The following is a 26,911-nucleotide window of genomic DNA, read 5'->3' on the forward strand; positions in this document are numbered from 1 at the left end:
ATATTCCAGTGTAGTTAACCTACCTGCTAACCTTGTAGTCACACCAAATAATTAGCCTAAATTAACTACTTTTGTTTTGTTATGTATTTGAAGCAGCTAATTTCCAAGTGAAACCAGATACAGTGTGTAGCACAGACTAAAAGAGCTGAATTAGTTGTCCTAGCGTTAATAATGGATTTTATTTTAATGTTAATGCCAGCGGCGGAGCATTTCCAGACATTCTGCCAAAAGTTTGTTCACAATTCTGTAGTTCTTCTCACCAAGTGGGAGATAACGTCAATGTCAGAAATTCCCCAATATCTTCCACAGGGAATTATAAGTTGGAGGCTGAAATGAATGTTTTTTCCCGCACTTGACTGCTTGTAATTACAGTTTAAACAATATGACGTGAACGTGGCATGTGTGTCTGAATCAGCTCTCAATGCCATCAAATCTATAAAAATGAAACATGGAAGTGGTCACAAACTGGACGCAATTTTGCCACATTATAGGCTATATTAGTAAGTAAGGAAAAAACAGTGCAAAAGACAAAAAATAAAACCACATGATGAACAAAAAAAATCTCGTGATGGTTTCACCAAGTCTATTGTGACAAAATGACACATGCGCATCATTGCCGACATCAAAATCACAGACTATCTTATTGTACCACTGAATGGGATTTCCAAGTGTAGTTACTGGAAACGTATTAATTGGGTCAGTGACACAGGAAAGTATACCAACACACATCTCTAATTAGTATTTTGCTTCACGAGTAGAGTAAGCCTGATTTCTCACCAATGACATCATCATCTCCCTCCTCTTCACAGATGACCATGCGCTCCTCATCACTGGTCATGTCCTCACTGACCCCCCGCTGGGACTGCGACAGGGGTGGGGCATGGCTTGAAAACTGGCTGCCACCATCGCCACACATCTGAAATCATGAAATAAAGAAATATAGAGAGAAGATGCTTTTTAAACAGGTTAAAATGGCTGGGGTTCACCATTTGTGTGGGTTCTCTTACTTACAGTACATCCGGAAAGTATTCACACCCCTTCACTTCCCTCACATTTTGTTATGTTACAGCCTTATTCCAATTTGGATTAAATTCCTTTTTTTTCCTCATCAATCTACACACAATACCCCATAATGACAAAGCGAAAAAGGCAACGCTCCACATCTAACCTGACAGAGCTTGAGAGGATCTGCAGAGAAGAATGGGAGAAATACCCCAAATACAGGTGTGCCAAGCGCGTAGCTTCATACCCAAGAACACTTGAGGCTGTAATCGCTGCCAAGGGGTGCCTCAACAAAGTACTGAGTAAATGGTGTGAATACTTATGTACATGCGATATTTCAGTTTTTTATTTTTAATAAATTTGCAAAAATTAAAAAAAAAAAAAAAACCTTTTTCGCTTTGTCATTATGGGGTATTGTGTGTAGATTGATGAGAAAAAAAAAAGGAATTTAATCCATTTTGGAATAAGGCTGTAACATAAAATGTTGGCAGAGTGAAGGGGTGTGAATACTTTCCGGATGCACTGTATATATACACCAAATTTGTCTGTATTTTGTATATTTTTATCTATATGAGAAGTGCTATCACAGAAAAATGCTGAATTTTACTAACACAATCGGCACTCTGTTAAAGAAATATTCAAATTTCTTTTCCAATGTTTACAATAAGCCAGGTTGCATGTTACAAAATAATCTTTCCAGGTCCACAAGCTGTTCTAATGTCTTACCTGTGCCAGTTCTGCCAGGGCCTGTGTATTACCCCTATCACTCCGCTCCAGGCTGTGCATGGCACTTTGAGAGAAGGCTCGGGGACGGGTAAGCTGGCCCACATGACCCTCTCCTGTACTCCTCTCAGACACCAGACCTGGACCAACCCCCTTCAGCTCCACAGAGTGGGGCTCTATCAGGGGGCATAAAAAGGACTGTTAAAGGACTGGAGAGGATAAAAATACGATAAATGAAATGTTTCTGGTATGTGTCTGTTATTGTACATCATGAGAGTTGAGTGAAACCAACCTGTGGACTCAGACATGCTCCTCTCTCTGATGTCTTTGCCCCCTGGGACCCCACGACCTTCAGAGCTGGACTTCTTCCTGTCTTTGTTGCACCACTTCCAGTCTGGGTGTGCCTTAAAGTGGGCCTCTTTTACCTGGGAAAAGGAGAGGGGACAAGACGGAGGGAGTAAGTGATAAGGAGACAAAAATATAGTACATGCACTATAGGTTGACATAGAAGCTTTCATATGCTAGTCCTTTTGTGGGGCTCTTTGTCTGCAAATGCATCTGTGTACCTGGAAGGCCAAATCGTGGTACTTTTGTTTCTCCTTGGGTCCCAGCGCATACCACCACTCCCCAAGAATCTTGCTGACAGTCCTGTTGTCCTGGTTTGGATGCCTCTGGTGCACCAATGCTCTGTGGCGCTTACTGAAAATCATAAAGGCATTCATCGGTCGCCGGATGTGGTCCTTCTCCCTCTGAGCAAGTGAGAAAGAAAAACAAACAGATATTACATTACATGTTTTACTAAAAGGAACAGTAATACTTTTGATGTTCTGTATTAGCAGTGACACGGCTACCTTTCCAGGGCTGCTCTTGTCTCCATCTTTGGGCAGCGCACTGAGGGACTGAGTGCGTCGCTTTACTGGTGATGTAGAGAGGGGCTGCTCTGGTACAACTCCAGGGAGGAAGCTGAAAGGAGACAAAAAACAGCCCTCTGTTTTATAATCTTCAGAAGACATCTTCCCAGAGAACAATACGAACATGCAGCCTTATACAATAGCACTACTTTCTCTTTCCCTCTTAAATATTTAAATATTGAGTAATCTTCTACTTCATATCAAGTATTATGTACCATAGAACTGCAATTCTCTTAGATGTAGACACAGAGCACAAGTAATTCATCTCTCATGAGATACATTAGCAGATTCAGCAGATAGCTCATCCATTTCAATGGCTGACAGCCTGGCCACTGCCTTTCATATAGTGATAGAGCTCAGAGATGGAATGCTTTTGTTCCCATCTGCTTTGTTCTGGCACTGAGCTCTTCTGCCCAAATTAGCGCGAGGATACAGAAAATATCACACTCCCTTACTGTATGTGTGGGTACACAGTACCACAGAAAATTACTGTGAAGGCTGACTTGGACAAATACAGACAAATACATAACTGCTCTTGTATATTGACACTGTTGACACGAGGGTAAATATGCAGCATGTGTCTTTGTGTGTTCATGTAACCTCACAGCTTTTCACTTAAAATCACTATAAAACAGAAAAAAAAAACTGCACTAACGGGTCATCCACATCACTCTCTGTCTCGCTGTCAGGCCTTTCTCTCTCTGCATCTCCTTTCTCCTTCTCTGGAGGCGGCTCATCAGAGGAGGGGGGAGGCCGGGACGGTGGACCTCTTTCTACAGTGGGAGGTGCCTCTGCAGGCTCCTGTGACAGCGCTGCCACCCCCTGACACTCTGAGGAAAAACAACAAAGAGATGCATACTTGCTCATGGAAAAGTAAATAATATGTGGTATTCAAAACAGTATGGAAACCCAAGGAAAATTACATAAAAGTGGTGGTAACACATGTTCTACAGTCATTAAGACAGCAATAAGGTATTCAGTACCTGTCTTCAGACTGGCTGCTTGGGGGTGGTTGACGGGGTGCTGGCCCTCTCCTGGCTGAGAAGCAGCATCTGATTGGGTTGGTGCCAGGAAAGGGACCAATGAATGCCAGGGGAAGACTGGAACTGACCGGGGCTCTACATTGGTCCACACTGCAGAGGAAAACAGTATTACTTATTAACAGCCAACACCATCTGATATCCATAACTTCATAATATGCTCCCCTGCTCAGATATCACATTCAAGAGAACCAGGCCTATTTCCTTATTTGGGGAATCAGGGCCCGCAGTGCAACACTACCAACAGAAATACATTCCTACTCTAATTACCAGCTCTAATCATTTACTTAAAATTTGTTTGCAATGTGATCATGCATAATCATTATTACTATTGGCACAACAAATAAATATACTAAAATCACCGCCCAATGCTTAGGTTATGGCAATATGCAGAGTACTACTGGCCCATTTTTGTCATCTAACCAGGGGCTGGTTAACATCTGTGACACTAGGTGAATACAATAATTACTTGGAAGAATAGACTAATATCAGTACTTTGAGAACTACCAAGGATATCAGTACTGCCACAGTAGCACACCTCCAGCCACTTAACTGGTTAAATCACTCCAACAACAGCAGATGTACCAAAGGACTCTCTGTTCTCAATAACAGACTAGATAGAGAACAGAAGCTGGTACACTCTGAATGTTCATAATCGAATAAGGGACTGTCTAAGTCATTTTATCTTTCTTTCCATTATTGAAAAAAAAAAAAGAAAAACCTCTTAATAAGAATGCATCTCTCAAAAACTTTAAAGTAATAATATCTGCCCCTTTTAAGCCTTCAAAAACATATTCAGTCAGAGTGTTAATTCAATTAAGGGTTGCATTATTCTACAAATAAACAATAATGAAATACAGTGGGGTCCAAAAGTCTGACACCACTTGGCTTTTGGACCCCACTGTGTGTATACAGATTCAGCAAAAAAGACTAGTATTTTCATACAGACAGTAAGGAAAGTGATATGGACTAACCAAACATGCTTAATCCTTGGCGGAGATACTGGGGATTCTCTGATGAGAACATGGCTGAATAAAATCCTTGATGTTTCTCCCAAAAAAAATAATAATGATATGTCCTTTTAAAATCTCTTTTCTACAACACACACAAATCCAGGTAAGGAAACATTTCTAATCCAAAATCTTGAGCTGAAATTGTCTGGAAGCTCACAGATGTCGACAAGTGCTCAATGGTGTCTGTCCGTTTCATCCCTACAGGTTGCAGTCATCATTCACAATTATTACTGCATCACCCCCCTGCATCATGAGGCTTTGAAGATGTGGCAGAGAGGTATCCTTTTTTTATTCCAAAGCGAGCAAAAATGAAATATGTCTGTCAAGTAGAGTCCATCTCTCCGTCCAGAATGCCGCAATCTAATAACTTACACAGAGCAATCAAACATCGGTGGACAAAATGTACTATAAACGATTACAATAACATACAAAACTTAAGTTACATTTGTAAGAATGAAACAGTGTATAGACGACCCACTGAAAAGATGATTATGATGGAAGAAAAGGTTCCTCCTCCCTTTGGTCTAATTACCCCCGATGCCCTCTCTCCCTGTTTGTTTACATTACTACAGCAGCTCGGCCATGAAGGGGTTAACAAGGCCTTGAGCCCATCCACGGCCTGGATTACTACATGCGCCCGGAAACTACGCAGTCTTTCAGGGCCATGTTAAACCTTGGTCTGCGGTTAAAGCAGAGCTGCAGACAGGTGGGCTCGGCAGGTATTAAGAAGCACATAAAGCCTCCGAGTCAAACAGCTAAAGGGCTGCTGTAAGAGGGCACCGTATCGATCAGACTAAACTGCACTGCAACAAGCAAATAGGGACGATCAGGGATAAGGTGATTCGTCTAACTTGGAAGAGGAGCGTGAGAATCTGCTTTTTGTCCAAGTATGCACTGTTTACTTAAACACCGACTACTTTAATACGCTCTGATTTATATAATAAACCACATAGACTGTGATTTAGCTGTCTCTTGCAACAGCCGGAGCCTCAAGTGCACCGCTCCAAATTGGACCAACCTCTCGGGAACGCCCCTGGTCGTGCACCAGCAGCACAGACAGAGGCAAAAGAAACGCAATTGTTCTCATGTCTCAACTACAAAGGCGTATTCACATATACATGGCTGCCAAAATAATCCGGCGAGGACTGTTTGACAAGTGCATTACACCAAATACTAACTTGTTTTTCCCATTACTTGACCCGAGAATTGCACCATGCACCTGTCTTAACCTGGAAATTTAGTTAACACCTGCCAAGATACAAAATCACCATTTAAAAATAGCAATCAACTTGGATTTAACCTTGTTTACTACGCATAAGCAGATGTCGTTGACTGTAAATCTGGTGCATTCATCCATCACCCAGTGCTTACAAGCCCGCTATCCATCAGCTTGATTATCAAGAGAGCAAACAAACAATATCGTCCCCTCTGCTGCTAGCTAATGCCTAGCTCATCTCTGTACAGTTTACCATCTCATTTCCTACCTGGCCAATCTGACCACAAACCTCACGTTAGCTAGCAACTGATGAGACTACAACACAGCGATAAAAGCGAGCACGGTGAGCACTCCTGACTCCACTCAGCGAGGAGGAAAAGGGAGATGAATCGCTGTTATATTTCTCTTTCTCCTCCTCCTCGGACAAGCTCTCAAGGCAGCAAACGAGTGGCTGGTTGAAGATGCCCGAATACAGCACCCGAAGCCGACCAGGGGTGGAGGGGGGCTTTAAGAAGAACCGATACAGTAGGTTTGGTTAAAGCCGTTGGTGAGGTCCGTCCGTCTACAGCAGGTTAGCTAGCCACTTCGTGCGGGCGACATCGGCGCACACACCGTCCAGCCCGCGTAGGATACCTGGAGTTATGAGCGTTGTTTTGGTCTAGAAAAGTCCTCGTATCGCATCTCCACAGCTTCCAGCCCGAGTTTACTCCCTTATTTTAGTCTCGTTCTCTCTCTCTCACAAGCCTTGGCCCTTTCTTTCTCTTTCCCTCCCTCTTCCTCTTGTTGTAAACTAGGCTGCTGCCCCCCCCATCCCCCGTAGTCGTCGCCCTCCCCTTCTCGTCCTGTCAACCTCGCCCAGCCTTGTCCCGCCTTCCTCGGCAAATTCCGCTCGGCTATTGGGCAAAGCAGCCACTCGTCATCTGCCCGCCGCGAACCCTGATTGGTCAGCGTGTGCACTGGAATGCCAGTCATATGCAAATTTCACCCGGCCTCACGGACAGCTTCTCTTCTCACCACAAAAACTGAACTTAACCTAAATACACAATAAGAATAAATAAATAACGCAATATAACTTTATTACATTCACAGGAAAACACTTGCTGGCGTTGGAGTAATGCCTCAAAAGTGTGTATTTTTTATGTTTCTTTCAATAAGCCCACCCCAGTTTTATGTCATTGGTGCAGGATTCGTAGTAAACCTTGAATGATGTGTGAATGAACGAATCAAAAGCCGACACTCAGATATAGGCCAACCAATGGCTTAACAGAAGTTCGATGCGATCCCTCCTTCTTACAAATGCTTTAATACCCATAAAGACCATCTAATGCAGGGAGGCGCTAGTGAGTTTGCTTGCCACGCTGCCTGTGGTCTCTCTATGCCATCTGCACAAGGGAAGGATGTTGATGAGGGCTCTGAGGTCAAGATGCATGCATATCCATACCCACTAAACCTATGACAGTATGCAGGGTCATTCTGCCTGTTATTTGAGTCTTTTTACAAAGTTGGTCCATGCAAACATATATGCTGGCTGTATTATAAATCAGCAATATTAACTTCTGAGAGGGATTGTAAACCCCTTTCTTGGGTCATAATTTGCTTTTAGTAACGCAGCTAACAGTAGGGAGGCAAGTGATGTAATTTTCCACCATAAAAAGCCCTTTCAAATCCCCAAACATTTTTCCATCTCTCCATCATGCAAATGTGCCTCCTCCAGACAGAATTTTAAATGTTCTGATGCAACACTGGCATGGAGAGGAGAGAGAGAGAAAGAGACAGAGAGGAGGAAAAGAATTGAAAACAGGAGAGTAGGGGTGGTTAGAAAGAGAGGGAAAATGGGTGGAACAGGCTAAGAGTGGAGAGGACCAGAGGGTAAAAATAGACTGAGAGTCATTTTCAGCAGGAGAGGCAGGGAAGCAGGGAGGGAGGGAGGGATGTAGGAGGGTGGGTGGGTGGAGAGAAAACAACTTGTGAAAACAGAACTTCTCTTAAAAGGAGGAAGGGTGTGGGGGGCCAAAGACGGGGGAGACAAAGGGAAAACATTTAAAGATACCTATGTTGTGTAAGTACAACACAGCTACACAAAGGAGGACTTGCACATATGATAAGGTTTCTCCTCATACGACATGAGTCAAGAAGTCTTTCTTAGCTTAGTTCATGTATCCATAAGACAAATACAACACTGGGAGAGACTTAATTACCACTATAAGCCAGTCGGCTCATCAGGAGCTTGGGAACTGACCAATGAGGTTGTGAGAGCTACTGGCAGCCGCTGTCCTCAGTAGTAAAAAAGTTAACCCATTCAGTCCCTGGGTTACAAATCTCTCAAATCTAGATTTAGATCAGTGCCACTATACAAAAAACGTGAGTGGGATAAAAAGCAATATTCTGATGATATCCTTCAAACAAAAAGAAGCATCTTTGCAATGTGCCTATGCTCCACCTCAATACGTCACTCAGCTCTCATGTGCCTCTCTCTTCTGTCTGCTGGCACCAGCAAAGCATCTTGCGTCATGTAAAAATATGGGGGGGGACTGTCTGTCCCTCTTTTAAGCCTATAGGGTTTTTTTTTTTTTTAGAAAGGGTTAAACTAAAAGGCATTAGAAGAAGAGACAAGGAGAGAGAATAAGAGATTAAGGTTTATCAACTACACTGAGCTCTCAACAAGTCAATCCAGCAAACACAGTGTGTTAAGGGGAGGGAGTTGGACAGCTTGGCTGAAAGGAAAAGAGGGTGAAATAGGGCAGGGGTGGAGATGTGGGATTACTGTGGCTGCTCAGTGGTTACAACCCTGGGTAAACATTACAAGCCCTTAGTAATGAACTACATCTGACCAATTATTCACAGCAGAGTAATGAGCTTTCCCTTTAGCCTGGTTTGAATATGCCAAAATAGTCGATTGATTCACAACAAAATATTACAAACCCATTTGTGTAATGGTATTTTTGTCACTTCAGAAACAGTTTTAAATGTCACACAACATCTATTTGAATATAAAAGGATGTACAGCTAAGACAAGGACATTTGTCAACTGCATGCATGTAAAGTTTCACAGAGGAGGTGAGTTAGACACAATATGATCGTGGGAAACCACAGAATTTTAGCGCTTACTCATAAACAATAGAGATAAGTGGTGAAAGAGAGAAGAGAGGTGTTAAAAAAACAGTAAAAGAGAAATTCCCCCTCAGCTAAGCTTAACTATCTCTCCCTGCTGCCGTGCTGCCAGTGCAGTATCTGTGTAGGTGTTCAGCAGCTTTCATTGGCTGTCTCCTCTTACAGACATCATGCTTTTAATGTGCGTATGTATGCATGTCTCTACCCCCCAATTAAATCTGTCAAATGCCACGTGACCTCACTCAAGAAACTTTTCCACCTCCTCTTTACCTACCCTGGCAATATGCAGGCGGAGCACCGCCTTCGCTCACTCTCCCATCCCATCTCTCTCATCCCTTAATTCATCTTCTACCCCTGTGCTCTGTGTCTCTCCCTCCCACAACCCACCATTTGCTCCGACCAATTATAACTCGATCCACCAATCCTTTGCAGTTACCATGGCAACAGCTATGTTGGGCACAGGTCCCCATGTCGCCTGTGGTCACCAGTCTGCCACTGACCATCATCATCTATTGCATCAACATAAGCTTAACCAATAATTTTTACACCATTTATTCATGGCTTGTTGACACACAGAGGGAGCTATTTGTGTGACCCAAAAAGGAGATTTTTAAGACACTAGATCAGCCTGTGGCTTTGTTATAGATTCACTTAAAGTCTAATTAAACCAGTAGTCCTTATTTTGTTCAATGTTGCAAAGGACAACTCCACCATTGAGTACTGAGAGGAATGACACCACAATTATTGGGAATTGTATAGATAAGTCATTGCCTAAACGTAAAACACACTTCACACTGTTAGGCTTCATATGTAGATTCATTAACTATCTCTTCATAACAGTGAATAATTACCATCGAGTAGAATACATCAAACACAAACTTGAGACTAATGTTTGGAGACCCAGATCCTTCTAGCCACTGTGAAGGAACTTGTAATGTATGTGTTTGGCCATCCGGGGGCACTATTAGTCTGCAGATAAATGGCAAACAGACAGGCAGCTCCAGTAAACCAGTGCAGCCACTGCTGATCTACAGCTGAAAGGAAAGTAGAGGAGAGTGGGATGAAGGAGAGAAAAGAAATTCCTAAGCAAAATACAAACTCATTCCAAACTTTGGGAGGTAAGGAGCACATGAACACTGTGATCGCAAGAGAACAATGAAAGTGAGTTTGACAGAGACTCCAAAGAAGGTGAATCTCATTCTAACTTTACATGCATGCAGTCAAAATCTTGGAGCCACCTCACACTAAGGAGTCCCACTGCACCAGTGCATTTTGAGAATCTCCCCAAAGAATGCTTTGCCCAATAGGAAATTGGATTATCGTTGCATATGACTTTTGTGGTAAGTCTTGAGGGCTTCACATGTGCTTTGGTGCCAGTCTAGATGGCTGTGTGATCCAGATGTGGTTGTTGCCATGGCCAGGGAGGATATGCAGGGCTTTAAGCGTTACGTAAAGCAGGGGCGGGAGGGAGTGGGGATGTTATTCCCGGGTATCCGTATCCGGGTAGACCAGGATGAAGAGAGGAGGGGAAGCAAAGCCACTGCAATGCGATGGAGCAAAGGGTTAAAACAAATGTGTCATAATGTGTTAGACAGAAAAATCAAAAATGAGACGAAGGAAGATGGGAAAGCAGAGAAAAAGACGTATTCAACTGCAGAATAACGGTTGCGGAAAAGTGTATTCACGTGCACTTAAGAGAGTGTGACATGTTTACTCAGTGTTGCACAAACTGTGTGTGCACGTTTGTGTGGGCGAGCGACACAGAGAGAGAGAGAAAAAAGAATTAAGCAAACTTAATAACATACATAACATGCAATTCCACTTTCAGTCGTTTATAACTGTGAAAGACTGACATACGTGATATATTTTAACATATATCTTTGAATGTTGATTCAAGGTGAAAAAGAACATATTATTTTAAGATGCTAAAAAAGAAAAAAAAAAGAAATGCTCTGTTCAAGAAACAGTCATGCTAATAATAATTTGCTCACAGACATAATCATGCAGCACAGTATGTGAAACATTGAGCAGTTTCACTATGTGTTCACACAGAGGAAGCTTGTGTTTCTGGTAAGACCAGGACTTGGACACAAAAAATAAATACACAACTCTCATTTAAGACCTTTGCAACAACAAAGTCATCTAGGTCCTCTCTATAAAAAGGACTCGATACACACTCTCCTCCATGACTTCAGAGCTAGAGTGATGAAAGTTGCAGCTCAAGAATGCTACAATCTCACTATCAGTAAATGTAAAAAAGGAAAGCATGTTCGAAATAAATGCTTATAATAGCAGTTGTATTTTTAAAGTGACAGAAAAAAACAGTAAAAGTGTGGAAGTGGCTGCAAATATGAGCGTGTAATTGATATGTGACCTGGAACACTTTAGTTGCAGTTTAAATAATTTAGAGGAAACCCTCCGATTATCCAGGATCGTTTCTGTTCTCAGGGAATGTTGACGAAAACACCCAGGACGGAATAAGAAGGAGCTGCCAATGGTGTGTTGGTGTGTAAACACATGTGAGCATCCCGAAGTTCCTCCTCTCCCAGTGGAAAGTCACACAAGAACATGTGCCCCACACACACACACACACACACACACACACACACACACACACACACACACACACACACACACACACAGCTATTTGTATTTGTGAATGTTCTGTGTTATATACAGGCTACATCAGTGTGATGTTTGCTTTGTTGCCATGGCAACAGACGTTTGGCGCTTACACATCATATCCGGTACTCAATGATTGACGCTTGGTTACTCTGTCTCATACACACACTGCATGCAACACACACGTGACACCATAAAAATGGTCTCATCCTTCACCTTGTCGCGAACAGTTTTCTACCTTCAACAGTTTTATTTTACAGGAAGTTACAGGGAAGATTAAAAAAATATTTAATTTACTTATTCATTAGCATGTTTTAGGTGGGAAAACACATGCACACAGAGAAAATATGCTGCTTTGTCTGTAAAGTGTGTGACTGTCAGTTTAGGGGCTTAACTAAGCCAGGGGTCTGTCGCCTTATATTTCTGAGTGAATTAATAAAAACACAGCATATATGTGGCATGACACTGTATGTTACACAGAAAAGAGAGGAAGAACTAACTAACTACTTATTTCCGAATTGTATGAAATTTAATTTAACCAGTTCCTCTCTTCTTACATATCATAGCCTTTTGTCTTATAAATATTAAATCTAGACTTTACTGTAGGATCTATAAGGTGTTAGAACTATATTAGTTTCCTGAAATATCTAACTAAATTGTTCCAACCAGACCACAGGAACATACCAAACGTTTAGTTTTCCACATTTCATTTATTCATCTAATTGTTGGGTTGTAGTTTTTTAAAATTATAATTTAATTTAAAAGCCTGACGTAACCTATAGTTTTTCCTGCCCTTGAATAGGTGCAATGTGTCATCACTGATGAGCTGGTAACCAACGTAGGAGAATTTCAATAGTCTGGGATTCAGGGAAGATTTTTGTTTCCACCCTCATATGAACAAGAATCTGACTGACATCAAATGTGTGTTATTTTTGGCATAAACATGATAAAATTTATACTGATACTGACTGTGTACTTGAAATAATATTAATTACCATTAATGACTACAAAGATGCACATATTTATCATGAAATTGTACTTCAAGATCAAGGAGTGTCAACTTTATTTCTGCAGAAGGCTTAGAGTTCTACTTTACTTTCATTTTTTTTTAAACAATTCCAGTGACCCCAGAGAATAAGAATTAGCAAAGATTTTTTAAAGTATACTTTTATAGTAATATGTTCTGACATAATCTTTATTTAAGGTAATTTGAAAAACACTAAATTACCTTTAAAACTCAAATTAAAATGAGCAGATTACCGTTTTTTCATTTTTCAAAAGCTGATAAGAAAACACTAACACCTACACAAACTTGCAAATCACAAACATACCAAACGTGTGATTGCACACACACACACACACACACACACACACACACACACACACACACACACAGTGTTTCCTACTTTCCTCATATTTCACACTCTCCTACGACCGTATGCAAAAGCTCACACACCCTTTCTAACTCTACAGAAAACACCCACATGTGCCCCTGACTCAAAGGTCTTCAAAATAAATGCACACACACACACGGGCAAGCGTGCATGCTCTCACACAAAGAGATGCTATTCATTCATTCAGCGTCCTTTCAGCTGCAAAAAAAAAGGGGGACTGAGGAGGGACCGTACACTCAAAATGACAGCGCTCCCTTTCCTGTCCACTTCTCTGTCACACTCATGAAAGTCTGCACAGAGATAAGTACAAACACACTGAGAGCTGCTGAAGTGAATTACACTAACTGATACTATATGTTCATATATCACAGAACTGAAAAGTGGACTCTTATTTTCAGCTGATGATGAATAATGCTCTCTCTGTCACACACGCACGCACGCGCGCACACACACACACACACACACACACACACACACACACACACACACAAACACACTATAGTACAGCGTTTTCCCACACAGGACCTTGAGAAACGAATACTTCACACACCCACACAATACACTGAAACTTACAACAACAACACACATTTCTTACACACACATGCACACACGAACGAACACACACACACACACATGCACACACACACACACACACACACAGACAGACTTAAAATCAACCCACCTCAGTAACAATGCAAAGAATGCAGCCCACAATGTGTTTCACTATATCTTTACATGAGTCACTAATAAACAAAAAAACAAACAACACATCAACATACACACAGCAAGAGTCAGCGGAAATTGTTTGTAGTGAGTAAGAAGATAACAGTTGCTAGGGTCAGGAAGTCACACAGACACACATACATTTAATATAAGAATGTTGGTCAGAGTTTTTCAATAAACAAATGAATCAAAGATTTACATAAAACTTGCTGTTGAATTCTCCTCTTTCCCACCTTCTGTGTTTTTTTATCCACACGGCCATCCTCTCTATGTCATTCCTCATTCCTCATTCTCTTTCTCATCTAATCCCCATTTCTCTCTCCCTCTCTCTCTCTAGCACACAAAATCAAAAACAAGTTGGTGGAAACAGTCCATAACTGGCCTACATATTGTAAATCTAGCCCACACGTTCCATACACACTTTTGCTTTCATCTTTGAATGTTAATTTCTTGTGTAGAACTGATTCAAAGCAGTTAGTCTCTGACAACACTTATTCCTATTCATGCCTCCATTTATTTTCTTTTTCTTAAGAATTCTTATATTTTATTATCGAACTTCCCCGTTCCTTTCTATTATGAATCCATGTGTATTGTGCATGTAGTGTAGGTATGATTGCTTCCACTCAGCCACGAAGTTTCTGTCTATAATGACTTCGTATATAAGAGGGACTCTCCAATATCGACAAAGCTAATCCTGTATAACGTACAGTCTAATCCCTATAGAAAACACAAAAACACCAAAGCATGCATGCCCGTGCATACATTTTCTCTTTTGCACTTTCACTCTCTCTCTTACACACTCTCTGACACAAACACACACATGAATGCACTGAAATAATTTTGCATCCAGTTAACGTCTCCCTTTTCCTTTTGCATTTAAAATCCAAACCAACAACAAATTAATTATTACTTTGATAATTTTGCCTTTCTAATAATAGAGTTTGGCTTTAAATAATGTAAGACACATGACATAAAACAGTCATGTTCTGAAAATCATTAGATAAACCCAGCCCCCTTTGCTCTGAGTTATCGGGATGGACGGCAGGGATTATTCCAACTTTACTGTGTGCTGACTAGTGAATTTAGTGATTGTTTTGTCATCAGCAGTGATTCTAACAAGACTAGTCCTGACCTGGTCAATCACACAAGCCTGTTCCAGGGCTTACGTGGGTCACGTGACCAGCTTTAGCATTTAGTTTACAAGCAGACATGAGGATGGTGGACAGACGATTAGAGGAAGCCATATGGGACAACAGCATGTTGGCTAACAGGCGTTTCTTTCACTGGGCATCAACACACACAGGTTGTGGCATGTTCATGTGAATCTAACCCTCTATTACTCTGTGGGTGTTATTTGTTCTCGCACAAGTTATTACAGAAAATAAAAAAAAACATTATACAGCAGTTTAATACTTTTCTGTTAAAAGCAACCATGATTGATGAATAAATGATTGTTTACCTTAATTAGATTTATTGGATGAATGAAATACAACACAGTAGGCTATATTAATGATTGTCTGGTATTTTTTGATAAGATAAATATATATAGAGAGAGAAATAAATCACCAAGCCAGGTCTTTCTATTTACTATTTCATTTAACAGGAAAATGTGATTTTAATATTAAAGCTTCAATATAACTCCCTCTCTTTCTCGATCTGTGTGTGTGTGTGTGTGTGTGTGTGTGTGTGTGTGTGTGTGTGTGTGTGTGTGTGTGTGTGTACAAAATAAAAAGAGAAAAACTTGTAAAGCTCCATTTCTAGACTTCTCATTATTCTAATAATTATGTCACTTGCAGTAGCTTCAACTAAATTCAGTGGAATGAACACAATTATTCCTCTGTCTCTCCTATGATACTTTTCTCAAGCCGTAGCTGCACAATCCCTGCATTTCTCTGTGGATTCTCAGTGTCTGAGAAAAAGAATCATTACCATCGTACTGCAAAATTCTGGTCATCCCACTAGTTCACGGCCAGTAAAGAGAGTTCCCTCTCTCCATTCTGAGTTGACACTGTGTGTCTCACTACAAGCCACATAGCTACCAAAGAAGATATCCTTTAAAAAGTTATGAGACAATTCTGATGACAATGAAATTTACTGAGTATACTCTATGGATAACTATTTAAATAGTTATCCATAGAGTATATTGTACTATTTAAATAGTTATCCAGAGTGCTCCTAACCCTTCATGCTGCGCTATTGGAGATGTTGCAAAAAAATTCTTCCTTTGAGGTCAAGTGGGGATTCAAGAAAAATTACAAGGAAAAATTTCCCTCATTTTTCATTTGTATATACAGAGCTGGACTTTGATATATCATAGAGGAATAAAGTTTGACTAGAGTGATATTTAAAAAACAACATATTAACAGTGTAATCAAAGCTATAAAGAGTGAAACTACTTTCTGAAAATTTAGTGTAATTATTCTTCATTTTTAAATAGCTGCACTATATAATACATTTTTCAACACATTGTCTCTGAATAATAATCTATTATGATGTATGGTTTGTTCTTATCAACAAGATACATTTCCTTTTAGGATTTTTGCTTGTTTCATTCTTTCATCGCTGCTTGGAGAATTTTGTATAGCTACACACAATATACCATTTAATTGCTTATTCCACAAAGGTCCTGTTATATGTTATTCATGAAATAACTGAGTTTTTCCTCATCCCTTCAAAGTCAGTGACCTCACATACAAAATATCCATGAAGCAATTCTCACCTGTGCCAGGACGTCCCATGATGATGTCCTTTCGTGGGACGGGGTGAAGACTTTCGGCTGGCAGGATCAAGGGCAGCAGTGCAGTAGGAGAAGGGTGACAAGGAACTGGCTGCTGGACCTCACCCCCGAACCCCGTCCCCCTGTTTTCCTCTCGTTCCCCAGAGGTGTCTGTGCTACTTGGAGCGTGAGCTGTGACTGCTGTGCTGACAGTAACTGACAGGGCCTGCAGGGGGGTTCCAGGGGTGTCAGTAGTGGGCAGGGAAGAAGGTGTCGGGGACACAAGCACCAGGGTCTGGGCTGGGCTTCGCAAAAGGACGGTGCCGTTGGGTACTGTGGCTGTAGCAGCGTTAATGGGGACGGGAACCTGGAGGCCAGAAATTGGCTGAGGGGTGAGGGGTGTTAAGCCGATGTCTTTAGATGAAGTGTTATCTATCCCTCCCTCGTTTCCACCTCCTCCTCCGCCTCTTCCCAAGGGACATTCTGTAAATTTTGCCAGTGGGACTTCGGGATTCCTCACAATGACAGGGGAGTCCCGCAAAGCCTGTTGGGATACAGGGACCACACGACGAGGCCCTCCATCTGGAGTGAGAGGTGAAGGAGGAGTTGGAGACACCAGTAGAGGAGGAGGGGAGACAGCAGTGGAGGACGGGGGCCTACTAGAGGAGGGGGTGGTCACCCCTCTGGGTCGGGAGAAGGTGGATGTGTGTGTATGGGAATGTGAAGCTGGTGTTTGGGGGGACAGCACCCTGAAAGAGTTGAGGTCCCCCTGGTCCAGCTCTGTCTTGGGTGTGTAATCGTGGTGGTGTGAAGGAAGGGGTGGTGGAGGAGGTGCATCTGGCTTTCGTTTGCTGGGGCTCATGGGGACTGTAAACGTCAGGTTGCTGTGGAAGGAGGGCTGGATGCCTGAAGTGTGTCTCTCCCTTTCTGCTCCTCCAGCTGAGGTTGTTGCTTTACTGCCCCCTCCCCCTCCTCCCCCCGTACCACTGGGCTGCCTGTGCCTCCGGTGTTGCAGAACCGGGGAGGCGGTAATCGGGGAGAAGTTGGCCGGCCTGAAGCCAAACAGTGGGGAGGGTGAGGGAGAGGGGGCAGGGGAGAAGGGCGACTGGTTGGAGATGGGAGAAAATGAGGGGGTGCCAGAGCGAGAGCTCCCTAATGATACAAGCATGGTGGCGGCCTCACACTCATCGAAGTCAAAGCGTGAAGACAGATCATGGGGGAGGAGGGAGGGTAGGACCAGACGGGGCCTTGAGTCTCCTCTGCTACTGGTCTCACTGCTCTCCCTTGATGTGTCGTCCCACTCAAACTCACTACTGGCTCTGCCTCGCAAGTCAGAGGGGGTGACTGTCCCTGAGCTGCTGCCACCTCCTCCCCTCTCTCCCCCTGCTGCCTCCATCTCTTTGGTCCTCATGGATAAGTGTCTAGAGCAGTATCCTCGACGCTGAGACTCCTTCATACAGCCCTCCCTGGAACACAGCCTTCTCCACTGCTTACCATTGAACTTCTTACGGATACCATTAGGGGTGCACACCACATCACCCTTCTTGTATTTTTGTTGAGCCAATGAGAGGGGAGTCCTGGAGCGAGAGGAGGTAGAGGAGGACCCCCCACCAGAAGTAGGAGTAGGGGTTTGGGTGGGAGTGGTCTTGGATGGAGGTAGGTTTGGAGTGGTGTTGTTCATTTCAGACCCCAGTAAGGCAGGGGAAGGGGGTGGCTGAGGACTAGCTAGGGTGGAGAGGTGTGGAGGCCCCAGACCCCGTACTACAGAGAGATGGGGGGAGGATGGAGGGTAACCACTGGACTTGGAGATGATGTTTCTCTGCTGAGACATCCCAGCAACTGGCTTGGAAGCAACGGTAAGGCCCATGCTTAAACGAGACACCTCAACGTCTTCTTCAGGAGTGTTTGGCTGTGTCTGTCTTTCTCTATCAGAGTAGTTATTTCCACAGCCATGAACTGTGCTGGCTACTGCACTAGAAGTCACAGTGGAGGAGTGGGGGGGTGGATGTACGTTTCCATAGGGATGCCCTCCTGTAACCCCTTCATGTGCAAAACCATGGACCAACCTTGCTCCCCCTCCGAGCACCCCCATTCCAATGCTCAACTGGCACACTTCCCTCTCTACCTCCATCTCCTCCCTCCGCTCCCTCTCTTCCCTTTCCCTCTCCCGTTCTCTCTCCTTTGCCCTCCCACCATCCAAATGTGGGACCTCCCATGGAGGGGTGAGCAGTCTCAGGCTCTGTCTGGACACCCACACAGCTTTACCATTCCTTTTCTCTTTCTCCTCTGCCACCCCTCCATCACCCAGAGTCTCTCTGTCCTCACTTAAGAGCACCTGGTAAGGAAATGAAACACCGGGGTGGGGGTCCACCTGAGTGACAATCCCCTCTCTGTAGAGGAGAGGACCCCCCTCCTCTCCACCAAAGGGCACACACACTCGGGTCCCAACAGCCACAGGTGCCATGCCAGGAGGGGGGGCATCCAAAATTAACTCCACAGTGCTATCGGCCCCTGATGACGATGTCATCACAGTTCTACCACGGAAAGGGTATTTAACAAGGGTCTCTTCTCCTTGGAGCTGGACATCAACAGTACCTCCACTCACCCTACGCACTACCCCTGGTCTGAACACAGGTGACAGGGAGGGGTATGAGTCTTTATCCTTAACCCCTCTGTCCCCTGCAGCCCCAAACCCACTCTCCATTGTCCTCTTTATCTGGCGAGCCAGGACTCTCTGGTTCTTCATGCCTTTGGCCAGAGCTTCAGCTAGCCCCTCTGAAAGACTGGCCTCTTCAGGATGTGAGTTATGGAGGGGAGCTGGGATGTGGGAATTTTTTTGATGAAGACCTGGCCCTGTTGCTTCCATCACATCCAGGTCAGCTGAGTGCTCACTGGCTGTATCAGTGGAAGAGGAACGCACCGAGTTAGGGGCCCCCTCTGACTCATTTTCACCAGCTTGGGACTCTTTTTCCTGGGAGTTTGCTGTCCTGAGGGCCCTATCTTCCACGGAGACAAAATGGTTTGCTTGTCTAGCTTTACTATCCACAGTTAGCACTGATGGCTGATTACCTGAGCAATTATTACTTCTACTATTACTTATATTAATAAAAGTACTATGGCTCCCAGCACTACTGTTACTACTTGTAGTCATATTGTAAATACCACTTGTAGTGTTATTGTTAGTATTACTATTGATGCTAATATTAATGCTTTTATTGATGCTATTACTAATACTGTTACTACTCTTGAAATTATTATTGGGTGTATTCACATTATCACTAATTTTGCTGTTAATATTGCAGTAACTGTTGTGTATGAGTGCAGGGCTGGAGGTAGGAATGGTAGTCATGGCACTTGCATTGTTAGCAAAGTGCTCATATGTATATTTCTTCTTGGGGACACGAGCCTTAAATGTGGCTGTTTTCCTACTAGAAACAGAGCCTAAACTGGTGCTGTGATTTGTGGCCAGAGGAGGTGTAGCTGTGGAGAGTGGCGCTGGGGCAGAGGTAGGAAATGCTACAGTATCAGTGGACATAGCAGTGCTTCCATTCATGCCCACTATCTTCTCCTTTTCTGTCTTTTCTTCTGCCTTCTTTCCATCTTTTTCAACGGACTCCACAGGTTTCCTCGGCTCAGTAGACTCCGCCCTCGTGGGGCTATTGCTGTTTGTGATTGGTTCTTCATTTGAGTTGGTGGCTGTGGGCAGACTCTGTTTGCGTGTCGAGGGAGTGTTAGGTGTGTGCTGTGTGGTTTTGACGTGCGTCTCCCTCTTGACTCTTTTGGGGTCTTTCTCTTGGAGGGGCTGAGAGCCTCCTCTCCTTCTCCCCCCTCTGCCTCTAGTTAACGGTGGAGAACGCCCTCTGTGTTTCTTTATTGGCCTCATCTCTTCTTCACTGTTCACAAAGTGCTACAGATTGTGTGGTGCTCCTCTTTTTTCACTTCTAAGGCACTCCTTTTATTTTTCTCTGCTTTTTCTTCTCCCCCTTCTCTGTCCGTCTGTCCTCTGTATTGCAGTCTGGAAAGGAAGAGGTAGATGCAGAAGACAGGTGGTCATTTATTATCTTCATAATCAAAAATCGCTGAGAATAAAAATGACGTCATACCTGGAAGCGTGCTACTCTGCACTGGCTATCACACTGACTCAATATGTAACGTATGCTCTCATTCACCCTCAATGTCTGCCTGCTTCACAACACTGTGCATGCAAGCATGCCTGTGTGTACTTGTCAGTAAGTGCAAGTTTGTGTACTCAAAACATAAAATCTTAATTCCAACATTAATTATCCACCATTTTAAAACCTTACAACAACATTTTAAAACAACTGCATGATGAAAATAAAGGACAAGTGTTTTTCTTATAAAAATCAGCATTCTTGTTAAGATCTTATCACCGTTAATTTAATACTACATAATTAATGATGGGTGAATAAACAGCTGTTTATGTTTTGATTATCATGAAATGTTGGTTTACCTCCCAGGTAAACCTGGGTAAGAATGTCTGACGTTTAATGTGGTGAGTGTGTCATTCATATAGTAGGTTTACTCAAAAACAAAGGGTCAGCAAAAGAAAAAAATAATTGTATAAAAAGACAAAAGAAAGAAAGAAAGAAAGAAAGAAAAAGAAACATAAAAATCCAAGGTCACTTGCTTCAATTTGTCTCTTACGTTCTGCCTTTAATGAGGCCTACATCTCTTTAAATGCATGCAGAGACAAAAATGCTTTTCCTCTCTATCTCTCTATGTAACACACACACACACACACACACACACACACACACACACACACACACACACACACACACACACACACACTTGAGTCTCAGACTACAGGTCGCCTGATCTCTCCACTGTACTCCCTCCAGCTACTTCCACATGCGACAGCGTAGCTTTCTCCTGCTACGCATTATAGACTTGATACTCCATGTTCAACTTGGGATCGCAACAACAACACAGCATTTATTTAGTCTTCTATCAGGAGGTAAAGGGCTGGCAGTGGCCCGGATGAGGTCAGCCTACGACACATAAGAGAGAGAGAAACAGAAAGAAAGGGAGTGAGAGAGGTAGGAGTATGCGGCTGTTTGGCTGTTTGTTCAAATAGGCTGTTCTTGTGTAGTCACTGGGAATTTCCACAGTCATTCTAGCACTCGCTGGCCCTCTCTCACTCTTTCTCGATGTCTCAGTCTTTCCCAGTCGCCTTTTGTCATTGTCTCACTGACACACACACACACACACACACACACACACACACACACACACACACACACTTCTGCAAAAAAGACAATATAATTGGAATAATCTGCCATGGTAAGATACGCCCAAAATGAGAGAAATTAAAAGGCTGGCACAGGATCAGGCACACTCACTGATGCAAGATTACAGGCTAAATACAGTCTCTCTCTCTCTCTCACTCTATCACACACACACACACACACACACACACACACACACACACACACACACACACTCATACGCACACTTGTGCATATGTGCTTCCCTCGATTAAGCTCAGCAACTCACCAACGTGTGCAAATGCCTGCATTCCCACAAACAGAAAAGAAGACAACACGGACAAATTCATACAGCGCACATACTCACACTCCCTGTCCTAGACACTGGAAAAGTTTGTCACACACACATAAGGTGACCTTACTATTAACTGTTTGTTTGCCGTAACAAACAATCCACAACATATACCAGTATGACACCACTTCCACTTCCTGCAGTACAGAAAAGCACCCCTTCCTGGTCCAAAATGACTAATAAACAACCCGAGTCATTCACACACTCTCATCACTATCTCGCCATTTTAACCTCTATACCTCTCACAATATTTACTGTATAAACAGAACAAACTGGCTTTTGTTGTCATTACTGAATCATCATTTTATTACTCCTTATTTTCAGTGATTTATTATCATTGTTAGTGATTGGTAATGTACAACATTTACCTACGACCAATATAAACTAGCTGACTATTTCCACTGTAAAGTCTTCCCACACAGTGCTGTGATACTGATGTTTTGTATTTCATTGCAGTTGCACCATGTGTGTAGTTTCACATCTGGAGTTTACTCGTTGTACTGTGATGCTTCCTGCAGATACAGACATTTGAAAAACTATGTCCTATTGATATGTGCTTATTTATTACAAGGTGTCTGCAACTGAAGATCATTTACTTCATCTTAAATGTATGAAAATTAAACAGATACAAATGTTTCAGGCATTTCTGATCTTTTCAATAGAAGTTTGATGAATTGAATTATATAATCAATCCAAAAATATTTGGGATACTTTTGATATTAGTGCTAATAAGAAAATATATTGTGGAACAAATAACGGATCATACTGTCCATTGCCAACAAAAAGAAAATAAAATAAAGAGAAGAAATTAAAGTGAAACACCATACAGTACATTACTCACCCTCTAATTACAGCAGATCTTTGTAAATTACATGTGTAAATCGGCATTTCCAGACAAAGCGGAAAAAGACAGAAAGCTCTTACTGCAGGAATGTACATCCTACCAGTAGCAGGCCAAGTACCCTTTCATTAGAGACAGAGGCCTCGACTGGGAGTGTTGGTCCTGTAGAGTTACACTAGTGCACTGGAAGAGACAGGAAGGAGTCAGGACCACTTGGCCGACTGACTGGTTAACTGAATGACTTGCGAGGATCTGATCTTAGCATAGAAAAATGCGTTTGGTCATGCTCATGGTCTCCCAAAATGCTCTAGGCTTTGGCTGATAAGCCATCGGCAGGCATGTGTGAGTATTCACGTTCTGTAACTTTGAAGGCACTGGACAGCACAACAGACAGCATGCACAGCATGTAGATAACAGAGGACTTTCAGAATTAGACATTGACCTATCTTTACTTTCAGGACTGAGTATTTGGTGCAAGTTTATAGCCCGCCTGAAACAATTCATCAATCAAAGAAAGCCTCAACCATGTGAGTCCATCCTTAGAAACACATGTTATGTGGACAAGCAATAATCTTATCCACTGAATTTTATTTGAAATTCCAGACAAAATACCAAGGTTGCCAAAGACACCAAATATGTTATACTAAATTACAGGGAAAAGTATATGAATTTATGCAGGAAGCATCTATAATTGCAGTGCTGCCATATAATAAATGGAACAGGATTTTAACATTTCACATAGTCCTAATATGAGCCCATAATTTCTCCATAAAACAAATCTGAAGAATTACACAGTGTGTGTTCAACAAATATCCCTTAAATCGAATATAACTACAGACCTTCAACTCTTAGTGTTAGCTACAATCCAAGATGCCAAGAGCAAGTCTAAATCAAGTTGTTCATCAGAAATTAGGGGCCAAAAAAATAGGGAACTGCTGAAAATCCTGATTGTCCTCTGGGGTGAATCCAGGCGAAGCAGAGAGGAACTCAGTCATAATTTTGGCAATTCAAGACGTCTACACCTTCAAGTATTAGAGTAGGTTAAGATCGAGATATTTGCTGGTCTGGTCTAAAGCTACTGTAAATCCTGAAGAGACAGATAATTGACGGCTATCGTCTCCATTGCATTGGACTGAACTCCTCCTTAAAAAGATGCTGCTTCACTCATTAAACGAACAGGAGCGCACAATGTAACCCCCCTCCACAGCATAGCAACATCAAACTTTACACACACACTAAATGCTCTCCCTGGAATTTACAGTGTAGTGATGCATACACTGTTAAAATCTCCCTTGAACCTATACATTGTCTCACACTCACACATTTATTGCGCCGTATAAACACTCGTCCACACACACATGCACAGGAGCTCACACTCCGGCCAGTATAACTTTTGTATTTCTATAAAAAGAAACATAAAAATGACTTTGATCATTTTTAAATTTTCAGATTAAAAATATGCATTTTAATGCAATCAGCACCTTGCCGGTGATTTCTTAGCAGTTTGGACACGGGTGCATGTATGTGCCAAACACACACACAAACACAGAATGGTCATTCATAAGGAGATCCAAACTTAATGTCAACAGTACAAGAGGAAGACGTTGTGCAGTATTTATTACAGGACTGTTCAACCCTACTAAACCTCCACCTTGATGCCAGTTTATTCCGTCAGTCGTAGAGAATGTAGCCTATGCCCCACTGCAACATGGCACAGAACGTGTGTGTGTGTGTGTGTGTGTGTGTGTGTGTGAGGGATACGTGGGGGTATTTGAGCTGCTTATAGAACACAAGGTATGACTGTATACGGCTGTCTTCAGGTTGTACCTTGTTCAACGCTGCATTTGCACTATATGTCAGTTTGAGTGTATACGTAGTTACCAGGCACACTGCAGCTCATCCCTCTCCTAAAAGCATTTTATGGGTGTCTGTATGGGCGCAGGGCTGCAGTGACGAGGACAGAGATGGAGAGAGAAGAACGTGCAATGGTACAACAGAGGAAGGCAGTGGTGCGGCCGTGATAGTGAAGCCTGCCGTGGCCCTGGTACACTCCAGCATGGCAGGGTGCTTTGCCCTTAACTGGGTCACTGGGGAACACACTCACACATGAAACAGCAAAAAAAAAATAAAAATAAAAATAAAAAAATGAACAGAACATGCTCTCTGTTACACACACACACACACTTTGGTTCGTGCTCTCATGAGTGAGTGGGATGTGATCGTACAGGCAACATAACACAAGTAAAAGAAAACATTTCGTTATGGTATTTTAGGTGTAGCAAGAGGGCAAGCTGAAGTGTGTATGTATGAGCAATGAAGTGTGTGTGTGTGTGTGCGCGCGCTTGTTGTGAAGAGGCATCCATTGTGACGTAGTATGAATACTGGCAGCTGTTTAGTGGATGGCATATCTTTCTGTAGATATTATATCAATAAAAGAGAAACATTGAGGCCTGGAATTTGTGCATTCTGGCCCATATTGATCAGGAGGCTGCAGCATAGATCAGGGGTGACTGCTCCTGTTTGGGACCAAATGGCAGAACTGCCAATGCCACATCAATGGCCAACTGCTCTACAAGCTATGCAAAGATGCCTACACCATCAAGGATTTGTCTTCTGCGTAAACAAGTGCAATAATGAAGATATGAGGAATGCATGCCACGGTGTAAATCTGCAGGACAGATGAGGACACTCTCCAAATGTCAAAAACAGGCATTAAATTCCTATCACTTAAAATGTACCCAATATGACAGAACTGTTTAAAACTGCCCAGTCAGAGATGTCAAGGGTTGCACAGACACTGATTGCGGGCTTGCAGTGCAGAAAAGTGGAGTGTCGGCGAGGGGAAAGCCGAGAAAACACCGAATGCATCCCCGGCTTCTATGCGCTGATCTCTGCGAGTACTACGAGAGGCGCTACACAATGTCAAAGGAGTATTATGACTCGAGGCAGTCAGCCGGTCTGCGCTGCTGTACGGTGCTCGGTAACAAACACAAACAACCGGTTTCAAGTGACGCTTTATTATCCCAACTAGACGGGCCTGATTCTTCCTCATACAACGGTGTTTGGCATGCAAATATCCACTACAACGCCTAGAGTATACACGCAACCACTCCAGAGAAGCTTCCTTAATGGAGCCAGTGAAGTGACAGTCTGCTTATATGATTTTATAAACTTGGAAAAAGCAGGAATCTTTCCGTGTTGGTGTTTCGCTCTAGTAAGCAGCTCAGTAACGTTGGTAGTAGTGGTGGTTGTAGTAGTCGTAGTACGCAACGGTTGCAGACTACTAGTACCCACATAATGACACCGTCAGCCAGACCACAAGGAAACGGGATGTAACACGCTCTCATGTTGTTTTCCATTTTCTCCCCAGGATCCATTTTATAAACACAAAATAAGCTTGCGAGGCTATTGGTAAACATTTGGGCTGCAATGCTGCAAATAGGTCGATTGTTTTTACTACGCTAGCGCTGCTCCGCGCAAAACTCGAAAACTAAGGTCAAGGAAAAAGTGCTCAACACTAACCACGATTTAGTGATATCCACCCGCGGGAAGCTAAAATGTTTCTCCGTCGTCCGTGGGACTGCGGTAAAACATTTGAGAAAGTTTTTAGGCTGTTACACCCTCACCCCTCCCCTCTCTCTCGGCTCTTCCTCGCCTCGCAAGCGGTGTCACTCCGTTTCTTCGGACGGTATCGGAACAAGCGACCGACGGTTGGCAGTTGATGCTCGTCTCGTGCTAACTCGCTGATCCTGCAAATGGAAAATTCATGTCAGTTGAGCTTCTCTGCCTTTTGCTAACTAAGTTTCAACTCACCCAAACAGAGCTTTTTCCTTCGCCAGAGGAAGATTTATGGTCTTATTCTGCTGATGAGGAGGCTCACACAACTCTCGGTAACATCCCTTGGCTGTCGGCTTTGACGACTGTGCGGTCCGGCCTCACACTTTACTTTTCCTCCGCAAAACATGTCTTTCCCCCACAGAAACTCAAACAAGGGTATAAAAAACTATCGGTCTTCTTTT

General features: G+C 42.9%; 1 protein-coding gene across 1 annotated transcript in view; it reads right to left on the reverse strand.

Moving 5' to 3' along the window:
• Positions 1–26,911, reverse strand: part of cicb (capicua transcriptional repressor b) — a 38,985-nt gene extending 12,074 nt beyond the window's left edge. The window contains exons 1-9 of the mRNA XM_023429910.2: positions 26,706–26,911; positions 16,475–20,486; positions 3,620–3,769; positions 3,292–3,466; positions 2,577–2,688; positions 2,292–2,474; positions 2,018–2,150; positions 1,729–1,901; positions 778–916 (exon numbers count right to left, since the gene is read on the reverse strand). Coding sequence (XP_023285678.1) covers positions 778–916; positions 1,729–1,901; positions 2,018–2,150; positions 2,292–2,474; positions 2,577–2,688; positions 3,292–3,466; positions 3,620–3,769; positions 16,475–20,354 — 4,945 coding nt within the window. The 5' untranslated portion in view covers positions 20,355–20,486; positions 26,706–26,911. The remainder of the gene's footprint in view (positions 1–777; positions 917–1,728; positions 1,902–2,017; positions 2,151–2,291; positions 2,475–2,576; positions 2,689–3,291; positions 3,467–3,619; positions 3,770–16,474; positions 20,487–26,705) is intronic.

The sequence above is a fragment of the Seriola lalandi genome, unplaced genomic scaffold (assembly GCF_002814215.2).
Source record: "Seriola lalandi dorsalis isolate HSWRI2012SDOR001 ecotype SW California unplaced genomic scaffold, Sedor1 jcf7180002054900, whole genome shotgun sequence".
In the NCBI taxonomy this organism is placed as follows: Eukaryota; Metazoa; Chordata; class Actinopteri; order Carangiformes; family Carangidae; genus Seriola; species Seriola lalandi.